The 24,685-nt window shown below is 40.9% G+C and overlaps 1 protein-coding gene across 1 annotated transcript in view; it reads right to left on the reverse strand.

The window, feature by feature from the left end:
• LOC106580921 (alpha-2-macroglobulin) overlaps positions 1-14,621 on the reverse strand; it is a 29,786-nt gene extending 15,165 nt beyond the window's left edge. The window contains exons 1-18 of the mRNA XM_014162480.3: positions 14,436-14,621; positions 13,761-13,941; positions 13,275-13,431; positions 12,548-12,600; positions 11,648-11,668; positions 11,143-11,308; positions 10,942-11,026; positions 10,007-10,157; positions 9,767-9,887; positions 9,312-9,421; positions 8,989-9,159; positions 8,427-8,660; positions 8,131-8,197; positions 4,724-4,869; positions 4,398-4,547; positions 3,632-3,781; positions 3,341-3,428; positions 2,998-3,148 (exon numbers count right to left, since the gene is read on the reverse strand). Of these exons, the coding sequence (XP_014017955.3) occupies positions 2,998-3,148; positions 3,341-3,428; positions 3,632-3,781; positions 4,398-4,547; positions 4,724-4,869; positions 8,131-8,197; positions 8,427-8,660; positions 8,989-9,159; positions 9,312-9,421; positions 9,767-9,887; positions 10,007-10,157; positions 10,942-11,026; positions 11,143-11,308; positions 11,648-11,668; positions 12,548-12,600; positions 13,275-13,431; positions 13,761-13,941; positions 14,436-14,521 (2,288 nt within the window). The 5' untranslated portion in view covers positions 14,522-14,621. The remainder of the gene's footprint in view (positions 1-2,997; positions 3,149-3,340; positions 3,429-3,631; positions 3,782-4,397; positions 4,548-4,723; positions 4,870-8,130; positions 8,198-8,426; positions 8,661-8,988; positions 9,160-9,311; positions 9,422-9,766; positions 9,888-10,006; positions 10,158-10,941; positions 11,027-11,142; positions 11,309-11,647; positions 11,669-12,547; positions 12,601-13,274; positions 13,432-13,760; positions 13,942-14,435) is intronic.
• Between the last annotated feature and the right edge of the window lie 10,064 nt (positions 14,622-24,685).

Genomic DNA, 24,685 nt, shown 5'->3' on the forward strand with positions numbered 1-24,685 from the left:
CCACTAGGCTACCTGCCACCCCGCTTCTTAATGAAACACTTTGACGATGAGGCTATACATTTTTTCTATTGCGTGACCCCACAGTAATTGTGGCGCAACCAAATCATGGGCTGGTGCCACCAACTGAACATTTTAGTATGGAGCCATGTGACTATGCCCTTGCACATACAGTAAGAATAGATAGAAGACTAGTCCCCAATTTGGAAAAACCCATGTTACTCATTTTGAGTAATTCATTTATTTTTTTTTGGGGGGGGGGGGGGGGGTTGGCTGTTTTGCATTTTATTTTGGCATTATATGATGGTGGGGCAGCCAGCGGAAAATATGGAGCGTAGGGGTTGGTAATGTTCTCTAGTTGTGCCGTGTTTGGCTCAGTTTTCTGTCACTCATGGGGAACACTACGTCTGGTACCATGACAGCCGTGAGTTGGGCAGGGAAGTGATCGCATGTGGCAAGCATTGATAAGGGGAGAGAGCTTTGGATTATGCATTAAGGGGGTTGAGGTCAGGTCAGGTCACCTTAAGGGAGAAGGAACGGTTTATTACCCCATCACGTCGTCTTCCTGTCGAACCATAAAATATGTAAGGGTTGGAGAGAAGGAGGAAGTGCATCTAAATTGGAGTATATGTACCTGTGTTGGAGGAGACATGTTTTGTCTGATGCAGCTGTGTTGACCCTCTGGGAGAATAAACTTGGTTAAGCTTTCATAGTGTCCGTTTAGTTTTTTACTGAGAATTAAAACCTAACAGTAGAAAGCTGTTTGTAGTCTTTGTGCCTCACCCTAATAATTTTTCCCCTCTTAATTTCGCCTACTGTTCTGACTTGGTGGTGCATGTAGCCTATAACCTGTTTTAGAGAAATGTAATCATTGACTATTGTAAGAGCTTTCATTGTCTGCTTATATGCCCCCTTTATTTATCCTACAGTTCTGACTTGGTGTACAGGGAGAACACTGTAAGAATGGCCCATGTTCTGAATTATGTCGCCGTACATTTCAAAAGTGCTGAACAAATAGTTATATTGACTACGTCCGTCCTAGTTCGCTCATTAATGTCTTAATCAAAATAATGGATTGCATCTTATCTGCTTGTCATCCCCTTATGCCATAGTTTGTACATGTCAATTGTCAGTAGAAGCCACATTCGTTTAACTTCTATGGGCTACGTGGGACACTACGTCCCACCTGCGGGACACAGCCAGTGAAATATCAGGGCAGCAAATTCAAAAACAACAAAATGTCATAATTCAACTGTCACGGTGTCGTAATGTAAAGACCAAGGCGCAGCGGGTATGTGAATACTCATACTTATTTATTAAAGTGAACACGAAAAAACAATAAACAAAGAACGACAAGAACAGTTTTTCAGGCTAACTAAAAGCAGTGCAAAAACTACCCACAAACAAACAAGTGAAAACAAGCTCTTTAAATATGACTCTCAATCAGGAACAACGATGAACAGCTGTTCCTGATCGAGAGCCACACAGACCACAAAGAAATATAACCACTAGAAAAACCCTAGAATACAAAAACCAGAACATACACCAAAACCCCGGAACACATAAATAAAACACCCCTCTACATACACATAACCCCCGAACCACATAAAACAAATGTCCTGACCAAACTACAATAACTAATACTCCCTCTACTGGTCAGGATGTGACTTCAACTTTCTCAAACATACAAATATTTTACACCATTTTAAAGATACACTTCTCCTTGATGTAACCACATTGTCCGATTTCAAAAAGGCTTTACAGCGAAAGCAAACCATTAGATTATGTTAGGAGAGTACATAGACAAAAATAATCACACAGCCATTTTCCAAGCAAGGACATGTGTCAATAAAACCCAAAACACAGCTAAATGAAGCACTAACCTTTGACGATCTTCATCAGATGACACTCCTAGGACATTATGTTACACAATACATGTATGTTTTGTTCGATAAATGTTTTGTTCTGAGTACATAGCTCAGCCATCACAGAGAGCTATACAGACACCCGCCAAGTTTGGGGCAACCTAAACTCAGAATTAGTATTATAAATATTCTCTTACCTTTGCTGATCTTCGTCAGAATGCACTCCCAGGACTGCTACTTTCACAAGAAATGTTGTTTTTGTTCGAAATAATCCATATTTATGTACAAATACCTCCGTTTTGTTCGCGAGCGTGGAACCAGAGACGAAAAGTAAAAATGTTCCATTACCGTACTTAGAAGCATGTCAAACGCTTTGGTGACAAAACGGACGGCACTGTGATAGACTGGATCTAATTTGCTGAGTAGAGTGTTACCCCATACCACTTTTTTGGACAAGCTATGTTTTCAATCTGTAATGTATACATTAATTCTGATCATTTCCAGGGATAAACAACATCCTGAAATATATGTCAATATCTTTGTTAGAAATAACACTATATTTCCCTTAAGAGTGTGATGCTGAATGTAAATAAAATCTAAATTTACCACACTCTCCCCTACTTTGTAATGCAGTTTAATGAGGTACAGGTTCCTAATCTACACCACGACTGTATGTTTTGATATAGACCAGTTGGTTGTTTAGCAACAAAACCGACACGTGCGCAACTATGGAGCAAAACAGACGGGGTTGGCTTAGATTGTTGACAACATCTAAACTATATTTTACCTTCAAATGTTTATTGAAAACATAAATACATTTGCACAATGAGCACTTGTTGTCTCTCAAATACATCGTTACAGTTGTTGGTTAGCTAGCTAGCAAATGTTTTGCCATATTAGCATAGACATGACATGAGTCAAAACACCTCAAAACAAGACATGGCATCAATAACAAGATAAAACGAGCTGAAACGAGACACTTACGATTCCCCACATGGCAGCCTCTTGTTATTGTTGCTATCTGACGTTCAGAATCATAACATCACCTTCTGCCTCATCAATGTGCACATTATTTTTATGACGTTGTCAGCCAACCCGTCTATAAGGCAACAGCCTCACTGTGCAGTGCTCTTACCCAACTTCCACAAGATCCCATATCCACGTCTCAGGGAAGAACGTACGGACCGTCTGTATGGGTGACGGAGGTGCAGAGCCACCGAATCCTCCAACTTGACCCATTACAAGTCTGTTCACGGTTCCACGGTTAGAGAAGCCTACATGGTATACTAAAACAAAACATAGTCATTATTCTCGTGTTAGAATCAACCTGATCAAACCAGACTGAATCCTGTGGTCACTGGTGATGCATGCAGTGTTCAGACTGTTTTAACCACGCTATGTTAGAATAACATTTCCAAAGATTCACCAAAGACTTCTGGCAATGACAAGAGTAAGAGATGGTAAGAAGGACATCTCACCATGGGAACGATGGTACTGGTTTCCCTTATAACTTAGGCAGGAAGGTACTCTTAGAACCAGATTAGTTGCCAGCTTCAGTCCCAGTTTCTAGAAATCACAAACATGTGAGCTCGATATTAATGAATGTCTCAGTTTTATTTTTCTATTCTAAATGTGTGTTTTTTGCTTCAAACTGGCTATTTTAGAAATTGATAATTTAAGGAGATGAATGCATGGTAACAGTATGGTAACTGATTCTTACGAGAGGGGAAAAGAGGCTTCAAGTTAAGAGAAGACAAGGCAGAAGTTACCTTAAAAACTTCATATGGTTCATTTTTCTCCTCAGTTTGTCCTGGGTATGGCATTACGTATCTCCTTGGTCTTACATGTAAACATGCTACTGGATCTTCAAGCTGGTAGGGAATGTGTGTTGTCGCCTTGACTGGTAACAAACCAAATATCTGTAATGGGACAATAAGGAGATGTGAAATTACCTTGTTCATTGGGCACCAAACAGAAGGCAGGGACTACTTGTACTTGTCAAATAAGAAATGCTCAATTTTGTTTTCCATTGCTAAACGTTTTTAATGCTTTCCGTGCCCTAATGAACACAACCCAGAATATGAACATGAATATGAACAGAATATGAACCAAAAGGGAGGTGCTTTTCAGTTGATGAAAGTACACCAAATGGCCAACAGTGAACAGACCCACTCCAAGTCTGCCGTTGTCACTTCTTAGTCCCCCGAAGCTGGTTGTATTGCCAGCACCACAAAAGCTGTTTATATGGTGGTACTGTATGTGTAACAGTGTAGGTTCCGTCCCTCTCTTCGCCCCAACCTGGGCTCGAACCAGGGACCCTTGCACACATCAACAACTGACACCCCACGAAGCATCGTTACCCATCGCGCCACAAAAGCCGCGGCCCTTGCAACGCAAGGGGCAACCCTACTTCAAGTCTCAGAGCGAGTGACGTCACCGATTGAAACGCTATTAGCGCGCACCACCGCTAACTAACTAGCCATTTCACATCGGTTACATATGACCGTTGATATTCACTACACCGAGCTCTGTTACCTTGTCAGCATCCAGCCTCTTCCCTGGCTCCATGATGTGAACACTCTTGTCCACAGCACTGAGGCCACAGAGGGAGCCGGGCTGGGCCGAGAGCTGCAGGGTGTTCTCCTCCCCTGGAACTGCTTTTGAGGGTGAGAACTCCACCGACACCTGGTGCATATGACATACATGTGTACATTATACACCTTTATACAAGGAATGATATCTATGTGCATGGAAATACTTGACACTTTTTATACCTTCTATAAAATGAACATAGTATGTTTGTGATGTGCAGAAGTCAGAGGGTATAACACACGAAGAAGCATGCCCACATATACACACACCTTGTGCCTGAAGCATTTCTCAGTGGGGAAGTTCATGCTGTGGGCGATGACAGTCTCACTGGGTAGCATACTGTACACAAGGACCTGTACCACAGGCGCCATCTCTGGAACCACTGCCAACTTCAAAGTAACTTCACCCTCAGTTGCTGTAACGCAAGAGCATGTCACACTGAGTACGTTTACATGCATAGTAATAATTAGATAGTAAACTGATTATGGCAGATTATACGCAGATTATGCAGTAGTCACTTTACTCTGTTTATTTTAATCGGCGTATGGTCAAAATCGATGAAAGCTTACGCCTATTAAAACACAAGGACATATAAACGTTAGGTATGCACAAAATATGCCCCAAAACATGCACGCGCCAGTTTTCACGCAAAAGTTGGTATTTATAAAAACTGATCTTGAAGTGAGAATATGCTTATTATCCTCCTGCAAACTCCAGACCATGTGAATGTACAGTTTCTAGTGGTTAAAGTATTGCATTGCAAGAAGGCAAAAGTAGTTTATGGCCTTGTGCAGGAATAAATTACGCTCATATTCATAACAAAAAACAGGTAGCTATATATAACAAGATGCAATCACTTGCCCTTAGTGAGAAGACCAAACATTTATTTTATCTTTGCATTCTAAAGTAATAGGAAATAGATGCCTATTTCATTTAATTTCCATGATCATTGCAGTATAAACCCTCACCTTTTCTGACCACATGGTTTCATAGGCTACTCGCAAAATAGCCCATAGGCCTACAACAAGTTAGGATAGGCTACCGTTCATCCCATCTCTCATTTAATTGGACCCACTTCAGAATAAATAGATAAGCTATTTCAAGTATTTTTTTAATTTAACCTTTATTTAACTAGGCAAGTCAGTTAAGAAAAAAATATTATTTACAATGACGGCCAAACCTTCCCCAAACTGGGACGACACTGGGCCAATTGTTCGCTGCCCTATGGGACTCCCGATCACGGCCGGTTGTGACACAGCCTGGGAACAAACCGGGATCTGTAGTGACGCCTCTAGCACTGCAATGCAGTACCTTAGACCGCTGCGCCACTCGGGAGGCGATCCGATTCGAAGCACAGTTTAATGATAGAACAGACGGTTCACCTTTTTCCTTGACTTTTGTAGGCGTCTGAATTCAGTAATGTCGAATTTCTCTTGTTGACAACATTCCATTTATTAACATAATACATATATCATAACCATTGCAGAATACTTTTCCTGGCATGATGAGCTCATATTCCCGAAGTAGCCATACAACAAATTACCATGCGCATCTCTCATTTATTGAGCCTATTAGATAGGCTATTATATTGTAATTTCACGTTTTTACTCAATGCATCAGGCAGGGAGCCCTTAACAGGTGAACAGCAGTTGATCTTTAGCATTGAAGTGTGTAGGCTACCACTGTAAGTAGGCCTACCGTAGTTTTCATTGTAGACAATGTTTCAGAATTTGTGGGCAGTGCATCATATTTAAGTTCGGGAAAAAAATGTATGCAAAACATTATTGCATTCAAACAGGTCCACTACAGTTTGCTATTGTTTTTGTCTTTCAGAAACAGTCAGCTAGCCTACAGCAAATGTCACTGCAAAGAAGCAATTCTGCCAACACCTCCAAAGACATTTAATCAAGTTCGCCATTGCTATTTAATTTAGATACTCTCTTGGCCTAATTCCAATATTTTGAAAGTATACAGCCAATAAGGGCGTTACTGTCACCATACAAGTTGAATGATGAGCGTTTTCCAGGTGGAGTTATAATGCTGGTTCACGCACAGTTTAAAGACAGGTCTGACTCATAACGGGTGTGCGCCTAGTTTATGTATCTCAATATTTATGTGTGTGCAGTCTTTTCTTAAATGGCGCACGAGGATATTTAGTGATACATTTACGCAAAGGTTGTGAATGAGGCCCCTGGTTTTCTGAGCAATCTTTCACATTATTAGGACATGTAAACACCCTAATCGGTGTTCGAGCTGTGCATTTGATCTGTGCATGTGCTTTCACCATCCCAGCGATCTGCCCTCTTTAGCTCAAGGGAAGGGAGTTCAGAAAGACCCCTTGACTTTTTCCACATTTTGTTACAGCCTTATTCTAAAATGTTTTTCTCCACTCATCAATCTATACACAATACCCAATAATGTCAAAAACAGGTTTTTAGATTATTTTATTGCAAATGTATAAAAATAAAATACTGAAATATGACATTTACATAAGTATTCAGACACTTTACTCAGTACTTTGTTGAAGCACCTTTGACAGCGATTACAGCCTTATGTCTTCTTGGGTATGACAATACAAGCTTGGCACACCTGTATTTGGGGAGTTTCTCCCATTCTTCTCTGCAGGTCCTCTCAAGCTCTATCAGATTAGATGGGGTGCGTCGCTGCACAAGTATTTTCAGGTCCCTCCAAAGTTGTTCGATCGGGTTCAAGTCTGGGCTCTAGCTGGGCTACTTAAAGACATTCAGAGACTTGTCCCGAAGCCACTCCTGCGTTGTCTTGGCTGTGTACCACTCAACCATAAAGGCTTGATTGGTGGATTTCTGCAGAGATGGTTGTCCTTCTGGAAGGTTCTCCCATTTCCACAGAGGAACTCTGGAGCTCTGTCAGAGTGATCATTGGGTTCTTGGTCACCTCCCTGACCAAGGCCCTTCTCCCTCGATTGCTCAGTTTGGCCGGATGGCCAGCTCTAGGAAGAGTCTTGGTAGTTCCAAACTTCTTCCATTTAAGAATGATGGAGGCTTGGTTTTTGCTCTGACATGCACTGTCAACTGTGGGACCTTATATAGACAGGTGTGTGCCTTTCCAAATCATGTCCAATCAATTGAAATTACCACAGGTGGACTCCAATCAAGTTGTAGAAACATCTCAAGGATAATCAATGGAAACAGGATGCACCTTTTTAATACATTTGCAAAAATTTCAAAAAACCTGTTTTCGCTTTGTCATAATTGGGTATTGTGTGTAGATTGCTGAGGATACATTTTTTTATCCATTTTAGGCTGTAACGTAACAAAATGTGGAAAAAGTCAACGGGTCTGAATACTTTTCTGAATGCACTGTATGTGTCTTAGAAGTAATTTTCACATGGACATTTTATATGTCTGACCTCAAAATCAACAATGCTTCCCAAAAATAGCATGTTCACTGAGGTAGAACATTTGTTTTGATTGACAATTTCTGCATTCATCAGACTGCCATCAGTAGCCTGATTTCAGACATCCATGTAAACAGTATTATTAGGGAAATTGTATTTCTTGCAAAGCGTTTTAATATAAGTATTATCTTATTCTGAGTATCCACAATAATCGCATTATTGTGTGCATTTAATCGTACATTGTCATTGTCACCAAGCACCTTCAAGTACGTTCATAATTACTTAATGAAACTCCCTCACCAGGACTCCCGTGCTGCACGGTAACCTTCATGTGTCCATGCTGAACTATCACCCCTCTGGATAAGGCCTGGAGGAGGGAAAGGGAAAAACACTTGTCCCGGTTATCCCATCAAGTCAGCAAGAAGGATATGATGAGAAGTACTGGTTTTGTATAGAGACATCCTTCCTTTGAAGATGAGAGGCTGGGACTATGTCTGAAATGACCCTGGTCAAAGTAATACACTAGAGAATAGGGTGCCATTTTGGACTCACCCTGGGTTTGCAGGTTGTCACAACTTGTTCCTGGTTCTACTCACCAGGTAGATGACATCCACGGAGCCCTTTGGGACGGTCTCCCCTACGATGGCGTACTGGATGGTGATTGATACTTCCTCCCCACATGTCAGTGGGTTCTCCATCTTCTGAATAGCCAGAGAGCTGGACGTTTTACTGTGAGGGGCAGTGGGCTGGATCAGGGAGAGTTCGTGTTGGCCGCTTTTGAAATAGGGGACCCTGTATCTATAGTTCTCTATTTGTGGTGTGTTGCTAACCTGGAAAGCAACAGAGGGAAGAGAGAGTATAACTAAAGGCCCAATCCCAAATCAACCCTTAGACCCTGTACAATATACTTGTGGAGATCTGAGAGGATTTGACAGTTGTAAATATGGTAACTAACATTTCCACCTTGCCTTCTGATAGGCTAGGTGGAAGTTTCACCATATTGCTTATTATACCAATGGAATATTCTAGGATCTCCACAAGAGCATGATAGACCCTACAGGGTAGGGTCAAGTGGGTGATTTGGAGTTGAGCATAAAGAGTCTTCAGAGTCTCAGAGTCTTTCAAAACCTAGAAGGACTTTCAAAACCTCATACTTACTATGAGGTTAATATTCTCTTCGGGCATACTGGTTGTGTTGAGGGAGAAACTGGCAATACCGTGACTGTCCGTGGTTAGGTTCTGGAGATGATGTGAGGACCAGCCTTTCTTCTCCAAAAGGTAGACTGACATGTCTGAGATAGGTGTGTTGTTGAAGTGAACAACGTTTATCTGAGGAAAAAGGGGGGGAAAGTTGTAAGTAGTGATGCTACACGTGTCACTGTTACCTACCATTGGTAGTTAAGTAAACAGGAATGTCAAAGACAAATGGCATCTACAATTCAACTAAGTGTAATAAACAATATCACTGTATTTGGATGCACCTTGCCCTCGATAATTGATCCATGCTCATAGATTTTGGGTGTGTCAACAAATGTGAGTTTTCCAACCACATAGGAGAGCTCAATGTGTTTTTCCTTTGACTGTGTAATACCTGTGAAAGGAAAACAAATGAAAATAGGATGTTTTATTTCACAACTACACACGCCACCATGATGCACAATGGCAGCTCACAATGCAGAAGCTGAATTCCAATGCAGCTTACTCAACGTATTAAAAACATGATTACAAACAGAAGACATGAATAAAAACAGCATCATATGAGGATGTAGCACCAAAGGTCAAATACGCAGGTCACGCCAATCTTCATGATCTAATTAAACATGCAATCTTGACATTATGTAATTCACTCTCAAGAAGAAAAACTGTTTTCATTTGACTTCAGGCAAATGTTATCATCACTTCTACCATCTTCAAATTCTTGTGATAATTGACTTGCCTGTCCCCTCCTCCTCTACTTTTGCATTAAAACTCAGCCTGTCTATGAGCATTTTCTGGCCAGCATCCTTTGTGAAAATTGACATGTTGAAGACATGAGAAGCACAGCCAGTTAGGTCCATCTGGGAAAAGCAAGCAAAACCACATTAAGAAATGATTTAAATAAATGTAACCAGATCACATTCAAATGTATTATGATGGTAAAAACAAGTATATAGTTTCTTCATGAAAGCATACAGACCTCTATTGACTCTTTATGGCAGGGGGGTGTATAATCAGGAACTTCTTCTGGATTTTTCTCATCAATTCTTATTGGTATTATTATATTGGGCACTAAGGGTCGGCACAACTCTACCTCTGCTTTACCAGGTACAGGCTGCCCATAAGTGTATCTGATTTTATTTCATAATAAAACATAAAAAACATAAAACATCATACATTTCCTACTTAGAGAGGCGTAGTATATTATAAACCTTATATTATAGACATTACAAAGGCTCATACATGCATCTTACAAGTTACAATGCATTATACCGGCAGGCTTTCTTTAAGTCAAGTGTTTTCAACATTGCCAATGCAGCTGGACCTGTATTCATAAAGTCTCTCAGTGTATGAGTGCTGATCTAGGATCAGTGTAAACTTCTGTATCAGAATGAACAAGGTCACATGGACAGGAGAGACCTGATCGTAGTTCAGCAATCCCATTCTGAGAGGCTTTATGAATATAAGCCCAGCTGTTCATGTAAATGCCACTGTCCCAAACATTTTAATTCTCAGGGTACTCATAAGAACAGATTATGACATTGAGCAGTAGCATTGTAAGTCTTCAATTCGTATTTGTCATTAGCACAGACCTGGGTTCAAATACATGCATATTTAAGTATTTGTATTTTAAATACATATTTTCCACGTATTTTAGTATTTTTCAAATAATATGGCCCAATCAAGAACTTCTATTTCCTAGATTATTTTCAAATACTTGTTTCTAAATACACTATTTCAAATACCCCCAGGACCAAACAGACCTGGGTTGAAATGCATGGAGTATTCAAGTATTTGAATTTGAATCAAGGTCTGCATTAGCGTAATGCAATTAATTAGACAGTGACATTTATTGGAGTTAAAAATTGTCTTGTAACTACAGTGCATTACAAAACAGCAATAGTGTTGACTCACGTTGCACATACTTCCACTTTATACTCCTCTTGAACAACGCTGATCTCATCGGCGAGGTTCATTTTGATCTCAAACTTTGGCAAAACTAGAGATGAGACAGCAGGCAACTCATGAATGTTCCAGAAATGTGATTCATTGATTCAACTTCCAGATCCCTAATATTACCTAGCATGAAAGGTCAAATAAAGAAGCTCTACTTACCATACTTTTCTACCTTGAAGTGATGGTATATTTTGTTTTCACCAATCCACACTACAATAGCATAGGATCCTACGGGTGCTTCAGAGTTCAGGGGGTGAGAAAGCTGCAGAATGTTGCCACTGGATGTAGTTTTGACCCACTGTCCAATCCTGTTCCGATGAACATCCTGTTGATTCATAGAACAAGGGACACGTTTAGCAGGGTGCAACATTGTGGAACATTCACATACAAATGATGTTATGTAGGCCAAACATGCCTGTCTGATATGAAGAGTAAAGAGTCACATCAGCTCCATTCATGACATTTCTATCTGCAACGTTCTGAAGTTTGCTTGCTGAAGGTAGCCCAGATGTGATCACATAAAGCTGATAGGGAGTCTTCTGGTAACTGTCATGTGGAAATGAATGATGACCTACAGTACCTAGCTGGTGGAGTCATTGTCTTATAATGTAGTACTATTTACAGTGACAGTCATCATACATTGATAGACTAGTAAGGGTCTTACCTGCAGTTCAATAATGTTGTACTGTGAAAGGCAAGACAAAAGACTGGTTAATGTTTTACGAACTCTCAAATTCCCCCAAAATTAAAAGAGGAGCAAAACTGTCAACAACAATAGGAACGTGACAGATGCTTGGCTTTGTCTCTTAAATTAAACATAACATGTCGCTTTTGCATTGGGACTGTAACGAAAAAAAACTCCTACGCATTCCTTTGAGTGGAAAACACCATGTCTTGTAGTGAATGTTTGAGGACCTTGAAATCCACCTACGCAGGTTTAATTAGAGAACCTCTGCAGACATGTACAGTATGTTTGCCCTGAGTGATATGTGTCACAACTGTTTGTGTAGCCTTATCAAACAGATAACATTGGTTAAAGATTTGGATTTGGGATTTTGCCCAATAGTTGTTCAAAACATTTCCCATTTCCAAAGTCCTATTGTTTATGGAGTGCTAACAAGATTTGTATGACATGCCGTGGCTAGTTGATTGCTGAATTAAAATATAGTATAAATACAGTATATTGTACATAATAAGCCTCGTCCTTGTCCATAGGGCAGGCACCTTTGTTCTGTTTCTGTAGCGTGAAGCAGCCTGGACAGGATACTAATCTATTGCTGGACCTTATCCTCAATCCATCTCCTTAATATTTAGTGCTAAGCAGAGAGGCATGGGGTCCAATTTTTAGAGTCTTTGGTATGTCTCAACACCCCCAACCTTCCATTCTCACCCTAACCAGGATCGCAGACAATATCATACATAGTGTTACATAATACCTGATTGCTATGTCTATCAGAGAGCAATGTGACGTTGTGATCCTTCTTCTGTATCTGTCTTTTTGTTTGAAATAGTGGAGACGGGACATTGTTTTCAATATTCAATGTTTCACAATTTCAACACTCACCAGCTGATTGACAGGCCTAAAACTGGTATCCAAGGCGATGACTCTAAACTGCACTGTAAAAATACAAAGAAAAGACAAAGACAAGCACTCAATGAGAATTTTTGAAGCATACTTTTGCTAACTTTCCCATGTTTTCCAGAAATCCCTGTTGAAGGATTCCCAGATTCCAGGAATCTTTCAACCAGGATTTCTGGAAAACCAGGGATTTTCAGGAGAGTTACCAGAATTTTGCAAGACAAACTTTTGACATCTACTCTGGATAATATTTTACACTGTTGGTACTAAGGTCCCTATTCAATCAACCGCAGATAAAGGAAAACTGCACTGCGATATCATGTTACTCTATCGAGATCACAACTTTTTATTTTCATTTAACCCTTATTTTACCAGGTAAGTTGACTGAGAACAGATTCTCATTTACAGCAATGACATGGGGAATAGTTACATGGGAGAGGAGGGGGATGAATGAGCTAATTGTAATCAAATGATAATGTCCAGGAGAAGAACAGCTTGTAACATGTGGTATGTTGGTTCAAACTCCAGTGTACATATCCTGAGTGAACCTGCAGTGTATTTTATCTTTATCTGCACCTGATGATCCTGTTTCAAGTGTCTCTTAGGAGTAACATGTGATGAAAGAGCAAACCATCATAGAAACATGATACCACCTAATTGTCCTGTTTCTTAGCAAGCAGACTAATTGTGAACTGGCTCTGTGTAAAATTACCTGTTTGTCCCGGGTTGTAGATTGGTTTATCTGTTTGGACAAATGTCATCGGTTTGTAGGGTTTAATCATGACCTTTCTCTCCTCTGTCGATAGAAACGTTTCACCTTGAACCTTCACCTTAAAATTTTGCACTTCGTCATTCTCCACATGAGGGGCCTGAAAGGGAGACAATGTACAAATAACATATGATCCTGTGCGGCTCAGTTGGTAAGAAAGTGCTGCTAACAACGTCAAGGTTGTGCAGATTCAATCACGTTTTCTTTCATCAGTGTGTTTTAAAAGTGATTTTTCTTCAGTAGCTGATGTCATCTTTTTATGTAAAATTTCAGCCTGAATCACAGAAAAATTATTGTAAGCCACCACATTGATATTTCCCATTAAATAACCTGGTATTACATAGAAAATTAAGAGATGCATCACAAAGCAGAGAACTACAGTACATTCTTATTGGAATGGTTCTGGATGTTGACCAGTGCTGAGCTGACCTGAAACTGGAAGCAGCGGTGAAACTCTTTGTCAGAACTCTCCTGGAGAAGTATTTTGATCTGCTCATTGGCAATCAGTGATATGGTCATGACCAGGGTCTCGTTGGGCTGTAGAAGGCTGGCACAAAGCTTGGCCTCTGAGCCTGCCTGGATCACTGCAGGAGTGGCTACCATGTAAACCCTACAGAGAACATACACACACACGCACGCACAAACCAACAAACAGACAGGAAAATCAATACAAAATGAGAGGGCACCTCTAAACAAGAAACTAGGATCTTAATTTGACCAGTATTGTCATAGCAAAATAATCCTGCAGCAACAGGATTTTAACGTTTTGTCCATAATGTTGCTTGATATGTGGTTCGGCTATTAGCTGGACAAAAGTAGGGTACAGGCTACATGAAAAGTGCAATACTGTTAATATACCATGCGTTAGTGCAGGTTTTCAGTGAATATATTAATTTAAAAAATGTAACAAAAATAATAATAATAAAATAAAGAGAGAAAGAATATTAAGGTGTAGGTGTAGGTGAAATACACAGAAAAAAATATCTGCAGAAAGGGTAGATGAAAAACAATTCTATATTTGCTCTCTCACAGAGAGAATGTTACACCAGGATGAGACGCCACATCTGATTACTCAATTCTAACTGACTGTGTAGATTTACTTACGGTCTTGGAGTTTCTTGACAGACACAAAGCCAGTGAAAGCAGGCAAACAGTATCCATCTCCAAACCTGAAGCCCAGAAGGAACCATGACTCAAGGAGAGAAATAAAAAACACCAAGTCAGCCTATGTCCCAGTATTCCTACTTGCAAGACTTCCCTACTGCACTGTGTAGAGGACAAGCAGAGGAACTGGTATAGCATGATTGAAGTAAAAGCGTTGTGAATGTTTGACTAATTTGTGTCAATAACAATGATTTTCAGTGGTGTGATTGGCTGATTCTCTTGATGCACCATTAATATGCATACAGTACATTGTGCATGCCATTGACATGCACTATAACCTGATTACATCTCAATAGATTGCATGCAATGCCTGTTTTCTTTGTTTGTTCATAATATACAGTTGGGTCCAAAATGATTAATGAGCAAAAAATTCTATAAAATAAATAATATAAATATTGAGCTGTATGGTATGCTCGGAAAAAAAGGAACAATTAGATTATTTTATGCTAATACAATTGTTAAGAGTTAGATATTTTGTTTAACAATTAATACCAAAAATCTCTAGCACCCTCCTTTATGAGATTGAAGAACACATTGGGAGGGATCTTCGACCATTCCTCCATACAGAATCTTTCCCGATCCTTGAGATCCTTCATCCTTCTTATGGCCTTTTCTCTTCAATTCAAACCACAGGTTTTCAATGAAGTTCAAGTCTGGAGACTGAGATGGCCATTGCAAAATGTAGGTTTTGTGGTCAATTAACCTTTTGGGGGGATTTTGATTTGTGCTTAGGGTTATTGTCTTGCTGGAAGATTCACTTGAGGTAGTACTATGTGTACCTGTGAAGTGTACCTTTTTTGTACCTCGGGGAACAACACAGAGGTGGCTCTACAGGGTGGTAAAGCTGGGCATGGACTCACCAAAAATAATTTGTGCCTCCCCAGTTTTGTTTCCCTATAAACATAACAAATGATATATCAATTACAATGCACCTGACGACCTGTTGGACTTAACCAAAACTGAACCAGTGGAAGCAGAGTTTATTGATTCTTACAAAGTGAAATCACAACCACAGCCAGCAACAACAAATGGACCCCACTCAGTGTTCTTCAAAGATATGACGGGCCTTTAGCAGAAATGATTATCATTTGGGACATCTATAGCTATGTGCAAAAATTCCTTCTCCACTCTGAAGAACTTATTCAGTGAACACTGACACAGCATGTTACATCAATGAAAGCCCAGCTTGTCCAGCTGGCATTTGAGAGGGTCCTGACAAGTACATTTCGCCAGGAAGGAGAATGGAATCAGAATCTTCTCGTGAGCATGGAGGAGGCTGCAACTCGTCTAAATGGTAAGCTAAACCTTTAAGGCCCTGACCGCCGTGCCAGAATGACTAATTGATTGGTTTTCCCTCATGTAAGCCTACTGGTCGTTTGGCTCGTGGGGCTTCTCTTCAACGTGCTTTCTTGTGTGCAAAATGACAGTTGTTGTGTATATGGTTGCATTTCAGATAGGCCTACATTTTTATATGTAGGATCATTACCGTTTGTAGCCTACTAAAACAAGAAGGAAACTCACTCTGTTATCATTAACTTGCATTACACAGTCATTGTGTGATAGGCTACTGTAAAAGTCATGTCAATGCTATGAAACCGACACAGCCTACTACTTCGCCCCCTTCCTGCTCTCTTGCTGTGGCTCTCGGAATGGACATTTTCTCTTATTCGCAGCAGATACAAATTAGCTACTGCCATGTAGGACATTTCACATAAGCTATGACTATAGAATATGCAGTTTGCTTTACTGAAACTCCCCCACAGAAAATATTTTGCACCTTGTGATGTGGCGGCTTGGTTACGCTCATTGTGTAGTGTCAGAAATTCGACAGATATAGTTGTAATTATTGAAGTTTAAACTATGAAGCCTGTAAGAATTTTTGATAAGCAAGTGGTGCTGTTTGAAGAAAGATTTCTAAACTTCCCAATTAAATGCTGACTACAAAGTAAGCCTAACTGGCAGAATGATATCATGATGATTTGTATCAATCAGGAGGGCATTTGTTTTGCAAACTGCCGTCACCAGTAGGACATTGTACAGTACAGAAATACTGCTAACCAGGTTTCTTGCTGGGTGGCAATTTAATGAAAACTACATCCTCTAAAAATGTGTTAAAATGTTTTTTTTCCAGAACTAAAAAAATTGTTTTCTGATGTGGGTTAAGCGTTGTTGTGGACTGAGAACATACAATTGTGGTCGTTTTTCTATATATAAAGTGTGATTTGAGAATGGTAACCTGAAAACTCAAAAAAACTATACGAAAACCATTTTTCCCACAGGGCCCCTTCCTTTGCCGGGAGGGCCATGTTAGAGTATACCCACTTCTTCAGGCACCACTACACCACTGCATGTCGTCCTGGAGACAAGCCTGACTGTACCCTAACCAAGTTCAAATCCGCAAAGCATTTATGTATATTCTATGTCCTTGCACACTGCTAGATCTACATTGGTGGTGATAATTGGACAATTACTTACTTGATTCTGGGCAGGTTTTAGCAAAGTGCAGAAATGCATTCTTGTCAACAAGTCTGTGGCTATACACTACCGGTCAAAAGTTTTAGAACACCTGCTCATTCAAGGGTTTTTCTTTATTTTTACTATTTTCTACATTGTACAATAATAATGAAGACTTCAAAACTATGAAATAACACATATGGAATCATGTAGTAGCCCAAAAAATATTTTATATTTGAGATTCCTCAAATAGCCACCCTTTGCCTCAATGACAGCATTGCACACTCTTGGCATTCTCTCAACCAGCTTCATGAAGTAGTCACCTGGAATGCATTTCAATTAACAGGTGTGTATCACGTTTTAGGGAAGACCCAGATGCAGACAGTTTCGAAGTAACAAAAGTTTATTACTAAAACAGGGGGCAGGCAAAATGACAGGTCAAGGGCAGGCAGAGGTCAGTAATCCAGATCAGAGCCCAAAAGGTACAGAACTGCAGGCAGTCTCAGGGTCATGGCAATCAGAGGTCAATAATCCAGTGTGGTGGGGCAAGGTACAGGACGGCAGGCAGGGTCAGGGCAGGCAGAATGGTCAAAACCAGAACTATAGAAAAGTCAGGCACAAGGGGAAAACCACTGGTAGGCTTGACAAACAAAACAAACTGGCAACAGACAAACAGAGAACACAGGTATAAATACACAGGGGATAATGAGGGGAGATGGGAGACACCTTGTGGGGGGTGGAGACAAGCACAAACACAGGTGAAACAGATCAGGGTGTAACAATGTGCCTCGTTAAAGTGTTAATTTGTGACATTTCTTTCCTTCTTAATGTGTTTGAGCCAATCAGTTGTGTTGAGACGGGGGGGGGGGGTCTACAGAAGATAGCCCTATTTGGTTGAAGACCAAGTCCATATTATTTCAAGAACTTTGAACGTTTCTTAAAGTGCAGTCGCAAAAACCATCAAGCGCTATGATGAAACTGGCTCTCATGAGGACCACAATAGGAAAGGAAGACCCAGAGTTACCTCTGCTGCATTGGATAAGTTCATTAGAGTTACCAACCTCAGAAATTGCAGCCCAAATAAATGCTTCACAGAGTTCAATTAACAGACACATCTCAACATCAACTGTTCAGAGGAGACAGTGTGAATCAGGCCTTCATGGTCAAATTGCTGCAAAGAAACCACTACTAAATGACACCAATAAGAAGAAGAGACTTGCTTGGGCCAAGAAACACGAGCAATGGACATTAGACCAGTGGAGGTCTGTCCTTTGGTCTGGAGTCCAAATTGGATATTTTTGGTTTCATCCAGCCGAGTCTTTGTGAAACGCGGTGTGGGTGAATGGATGATCTCCGCATGTGTATTTCCCCCCATAAAGCATGGAGGAGGTGGTGTGATGGTGTGGGGGTGTTTTGCTGGTGACACTGTCTGTGATTTATATAGAATTCAAGGCACACTTAACCAGCATGGCTACAACAGCATTCTTTAGCGATACACCATCCCATCTGTTTGGGCTTAGTGTGACTATCATTTGTTTTTCAACAGGACAATGACCCAACCCACCTCCAGGGTGTGTAAGGTATATTTTACCAAGAAGGAATGTGCTGGAGTGCTGCATCAGATGACCTGGCCTCCACAATCACCCAATCTCAACCAAATTGAGATGGTTTGGGATGAGTCAGACCGCAGAGTGAAGGAGAAGCAGCCAACAAGTGCTCAGCATATGTGGGAACTCCTTCAAGACCGTTGGAAAAGCATTCCAGGTGAAGCTGGTTGAGAGAATGCCAAGAATGTGCAAGGCTGCCATCAAGGCAAAGGGTGGCTATTTGAAGAATCTCAAATAGAAAATATTTGTTTAACACTTTTTTGGTTACTACATGATTCCATATGTGTTATATGATAGTTTTGATGTCATCATTATTATTCTACAATGTAGAAAATAGTAAAATAAAGAAAAACCCTTGAATGGGTAGGTGTTCTAAAACTTTTGACCGGTAGTGTATATATTTTATGCTCAAAGACCTGGTGGTGTAGCTGGACATGTAGGTTACTAGCAACCAAGAGGTTGTAAGTTCAAATCACAGTTAAGGCTGAGTCTGGTCGCAGTACAAAATGATACACAATTTTTTACATTAATTTAAATCCAAATAGAGCAGCATACTGTCATTTGATAGAAATTACCTTCAAGTTTTTGTATATACTTTAGGCAAAGTGCAAAAATATGTGCTTGGCAATATATGTATAGCCAACGTCAGTTATGTCTACAGACCTGGTTGCACAGCAGCAACTTTAGGTAGCTAGCAACCTAAAGTTAAAATCGCAAGGCAGGTTGAGTCCCAAGTAATCAGCGTACAGCAGCATAGTTTTCTTTAACATTAGCACCTTCATTTCGCTGTAAAAAATACCTTTTACTTGTAGATTTACTGTATTTTCACCACAACTATACTAAACCCTCCAGGGGACAATGACACAACGTTCAATGAACGTCCTATATATGCTCTTGCGGACGTCCCTGGACAAAGTGGAACAACACAAATCCTCCATGGGACAACGACTGTTTAATTGAATTAATGTCAATTATGCCTTTTAAATAAAAATATTTTCAGTTACGTGATCACGTGAATTTCATGTGTTTTATATTTCCTTGTAAGGTAACCCACTGATCAAGCAACATTATGGACTAAACGTTCAAATCCTGTTTCCTGTGTGTTTGTTGGTGTGTGCGTGTATATGTTCTCTGTAGGGTTTACATGGTAGCCATTCCTACAGTGATCTGGGCAGGCTCAGAGGTCAATCTTTGTGCCATGCTTCTGCAGCCCAACGAGACCCTGGTCATGACCATGTATATCTCTGATCGCCAATGGACAGAACAAAATTCTTCTCCAAGAGAGTTCTGACCAAGAGTTTCACCGCTGCTTCCAGTTTCAGGTCAGCCCAGCACTGGTCAACATCCAGAACAATTCCAATAAGAATGTACTGTAGTTCTCATCTTTGTGACGCATCTCTTAATTTTAGTTCTTACCAACTGAACCGCAAAGGACTATATGTTATTGCTTCATTGTCTTGCTGATAAGCCCCTCATGTGGAGAGTGATGAAGTGCACACATATAAAGTGGAGGTTCGAGGTGAAACATTTCTATTGATAGAGGAGAGAAAGGTCATGCTTGCTAAGAAACAGGACAATTAGGTGCTATCATGTTTCTATGATGGTTTGCTCTGTCACCACATGTTGCTCTTAAGAGACACCTGCAACAGCACCATCATAAAGATAAAATACACTGTGGGTTCACTGAGGATATGTACACTGGAGTTTGAACCAACATACCACATGTTGTAAGGTGTTCCTCTCCTGGACATTATCATTTGGTATTGAGAGTGTAAATATTTTCAGTAAACTTGCAGTGCAGTTTTCCTTTATCTGCAATTGATTGTATTGGGGCCTTAGTACCAACAGTGTAAAATATTATCCAGAGTAGCTGTCAAAAGTTTGTCTTCCAAAATTCAGGTAACTCTCCCTAAAATCCCTGCTTTTCCAGAAATCCCAGTTGAAGGATTCCTGGTATCTGGAAATCCTTCAAAGTTATGCTTCTAAAGCTCTCATTGAGTGCTTGTCTTTCTCTTTTCTCTGTCTTTTTACAGTGCAGTTTAGAGTCATCACCTTGGATACCAGTTTTAGCCCTGTCAATCAGCTGGTGAGTGTTAAAAATGTGAAACATTGAATATTGAAAACAATGACTTATTTGGTCTTCCTTTAGAATGATATCTCCACTATTTCAAATGAAAAGACAGATACAGAGGAATCACAAGGATCAACACATCATAATACTGTGTGACGGGTTGGGGTTAATGCCCTGCGATAGACTAGCGTCCTGTCCAGGCTTCCTCACGCTACAGAAACTGGAGATGGGCTCCTGCCCTATGGACAAGGACAAGGATTATTAAGTACAATATACTGTCAAATCTTATTTGAAACTATCCACCACATGTCATACTGATTTCATTTGTACTTCATGAACAATAAGGCTTTGGAAATGGGAAATGTTTCAAACAACTATTGGGCAAAGTTAGCCTGTTTGTGTAGCCTGTGTGTGATAAGGCTACACAAACAGTTGTGACACATATCACTCAGGGCAAACATACTGTACATGTCTGCAGAGGTTCTCTAATTAAACCTGCGTAGGTGGATTTCAAGGTCCTCAAACATTCACCACAAGTCATGGTGTTTTCCACTCATATAGGTCAGATTGGAATGTATTGGAGTTTTTTTCCTGAGATTCAATTAATCTATTGCAAAAGCAACATGTTATGTTTAATTTAAGAGACAAAGCCAAGCAACTGTCTAGTTCCTATTGTTGTTGACAGTTTTGCTCCTCTTTTAATTTTGGGGGAATTTGAGAGTTCATAAAACATTAACCAGTCTTTTGTCTTGCCTTTCACAGTACAACATTGTGGAACTGCAGGTAAGACCCTTATTAGTCTATCAATGTATGATGACTGTCCCTATAAATAGTACTACATTATAAGACAATGACTCCACCAGCTAGGTACTGTAGGTCATCATTCATTTCCACATGGCAGTTACGAGAAGACTCCCTATCAGCTTTGTGTGATCACATCTGGGCCACCTTCAGCAAGCAAACTTCAGAACGTTGCAGATAGAAATGTCATGAATAGAGCTGATGTGACTCTTTACTCTTCATATCAGACAGGCATGTTTGGCCTACATAACATAATTTGTATCTGAACGTTCCTGTCACGTCCTGACCATAGTAAGAAGTTATTTTCTATGGTAGAGTAGGTCAGTGGTGACGGGGGTGTTTTTCTATGTTTTGTATTTCTATGTTCATGTTCTAGTTTTGTATTTCTATGTTGGTTTTGTTTGGGATGATCTCCAATTAGAGGTAGCTGGTCCTCGTTGTCTCTAATTGGAGATCATACTTAAGTCGTTTTTTTCCCCACCTGGGTTTGTGGGAGATTAGTTTTGAGTAGTGTCTGTTTCACCTCTGCGTCACGGTTTGTTGTTTTTTTGTCATTCAAGTTTATTTATGCATTGCATAGTTTCACAGAATAAATAAAATGTGGAACGACACACACGCTGCACTTTGGTCCACTCATTCCTATGACAACCATGACAGAATCTCCCACCACCAAAGGACCAAGCAGTGTGATCAGGAGTGGACCTGGGAGGACATTCTGAACGGCAAGGGATCCTGGACATGGGAGGAGATCCAGGCTGGATGGGATCGCCTCCCATGGGAACAGGTGGAGGCAGCGAGAGCAGAGCAGCGACGAGAAGCGTAACTAGCCCGGCAACGAGGCAAGCACAAGAGGCAGCCCCCCCCCAAAAAATTGGGGGGGGGGGGCACACAGGAAGATTGGCAGAGTCAGGGTGGAGACCTGAGCCAACTCCCCGTGCTTACCGTGGGGAGAATAGGACTGGTCAGGCACTGGGTTATGTCTCCAGTGCGCAGCCACAGCCCGGTGCACTCTGTGCAAGCTCCCCGCAGTGGCCGTGCTAGAGTTGGCATTCAGCCAGGAAGGATTGTGCCGGCTCAGCGTTCCTGTTCCTGTTCCAGCGCCCCGCACTTGCCGGGCTAGACTGGGCATCCAGCCAGGACGTGTTGTGCCAGTCATACGCTCCAGACCTCCAGTGCGCCTCCAAGGCCCAGTATCTCCTGCGCCAGTTCTACGCACTGTGTCGCCAGGGCACCTGCACAGCCCAGTTCGTCCTGTGCCAGCGACCCGCCCTTGCCGGACTAAAGTAAGCATTCAGCCAGGATGGGTTGTGCCAGCCATAAGCTCCAGACCTCCAGTGCGCCTCCACGGCCCAGTATACCCTGTGCCTACTCTGCGCACCTGGCCTCCAGCGACGTTCCCTAGTCCAGAGCTCCCAGTGACGTTCCCTAGCCTGGTACCTCCTGAGACGGCCTGTAGCCCGGAACCTCCTGAGACAGCCTGCAGCCCGGAACCTCCTGAAACGGCCTGCAGCCCGGAACCTCCGGCGATGATCCACGGTCCGGTGACACAGAAGCAGAGGGATCAGCGGGCGGAGCGGGGGTTACGCCCCAAACCAGAGCCGCCTCCTCTGTTGGAGGATCCGTGGGATAAGAAGGTTATGTGTACTGCAGCAGAGTACAGTAGACAGTAGTTACCCACCCTACCCTACCCTCCCTTTTGTTTTCTTTTTTTTGGGGGTGGGGGTTGTTTTGTTTAGGTGCAGTCGGAGTTCGCACCTTTGGGGGGGGGGGGGGGGGGGGTACTGTCACATCCTGACCATAGTAAGATGTTATTTTCTATGGTAGAGTAGGTCAGGGCATGTCAGGGGGTGTTTTTCTATGTTTTGTATTTCTATGTTCATGTTCTAGTTTTGTATTTCTATGTTGGTTTTGTTTGGGATTATCTCCAATTAGAGGCAGCTGGTCCTCGTTGTCTGTAATTGGAGATCATACTTAAGTAGGGTTTTTTTCCCACCTGGGTTTGTGGGACATTAGTTTTGAGTAGTGTCTGTTTCACCTCTGCGTCACTGTTGTTTTTTTGTCATTCAAGTTTATTTATGTATTGCATAATTTGACAGTATAAATAAAATGTGTAACGACACACACGCTGCACTTTGGTCCGCTCATTCCTACGACAACCGTGACAGTTCCACAATTTTGCGCCCTGCTAAACGTGTTCGTTCTATGAACCAACAGGTTGTTCATCAGAACAGGATTGGACAGTGGGTCAAAATTACATCTAGTGGCAACATTCTGCAGCTTTCTCACCCCCTGAACTCTGAAGCACCCGTAGGATCCTATGCTATTGTAGTGTGGATTGGTAAAAACAAAATATACCATCACTTCAAGATAGAAAAGTATTTCAGTTTGAGCTTCTTTCTTTTACCTTTCATGCTAGGCAATATTATGGATCTGACAGTTGAATCAATGCATCACAATCCTGGAACATTCATGAGTTAACTGCTGTTCTCTTATATCTAGTTTTGCCAAAGTTTGAGATCAAAATGAACCTCACCGACGAGATCAGCGTTGTTCAAGAGGAGTATAAAGTGGAAGTGTGTGCAACGTGAGTCAACACTATTGCTGTTTTGTAATGCACTGTAGTTACAAGACAATGTGGAACTCCACCAAATGTCACTGTCCAATTATGCTGACCTGGATTCAAATACTATTTTCATTATTTACATTACTTTCACTAAATTTCAAAGTAAGTATCTGGATATGTCTTTTGGAGAAAATACAAGTATATTGGAATGCACAGCGCATCAGGAAAGTAATCAGACCCCTTGACTTTTTCCACATTTTGTTACATTACAGCCTTATTCTAAAATGGATTAAATTGTATTTTTCCCTCCTATATCTACACACAATACCCAGTGGTGTAAAGTACTTAAGTAGTACTTTAAAGTATTTTTACTTAAGTCGTTTTTTGGGGTATCTGTACTTTCCTTCACTATTTATAATTTATATATTTGACTACTTTTACTTCACAACATTCCTTAAGAAAATACTGTACTTTTTAACCCGTACATTTTCCATGACACCCAAAAGTACTCATTACATTTTCAATGCTTAGCAGGACAGGAAAATAGTTCAATTCACACACTTATTCACTGAACATCCATGGTCATCCGTATTACCTCTGTTCTGGCGGATTCACTAAACACAAGTATTTTGTTTGTAAATTATGTCTAAATGTTGGAGTGTGCATGTTGCTTTCCATAAATTCATAAAATGGT

This window comes from Salmo salar, chromosome 20 (assembly GCF_965601325.2).
Source record: "Salmo salar chromosome 20, fSalSal1, whole genome shotgun sequence".
Lineage (NCBI taxonomy): Eukaryota > Metazoa > Chordata > Actinopteri > Salmoniformes > Salmonidae > Salmo > Salmo salar.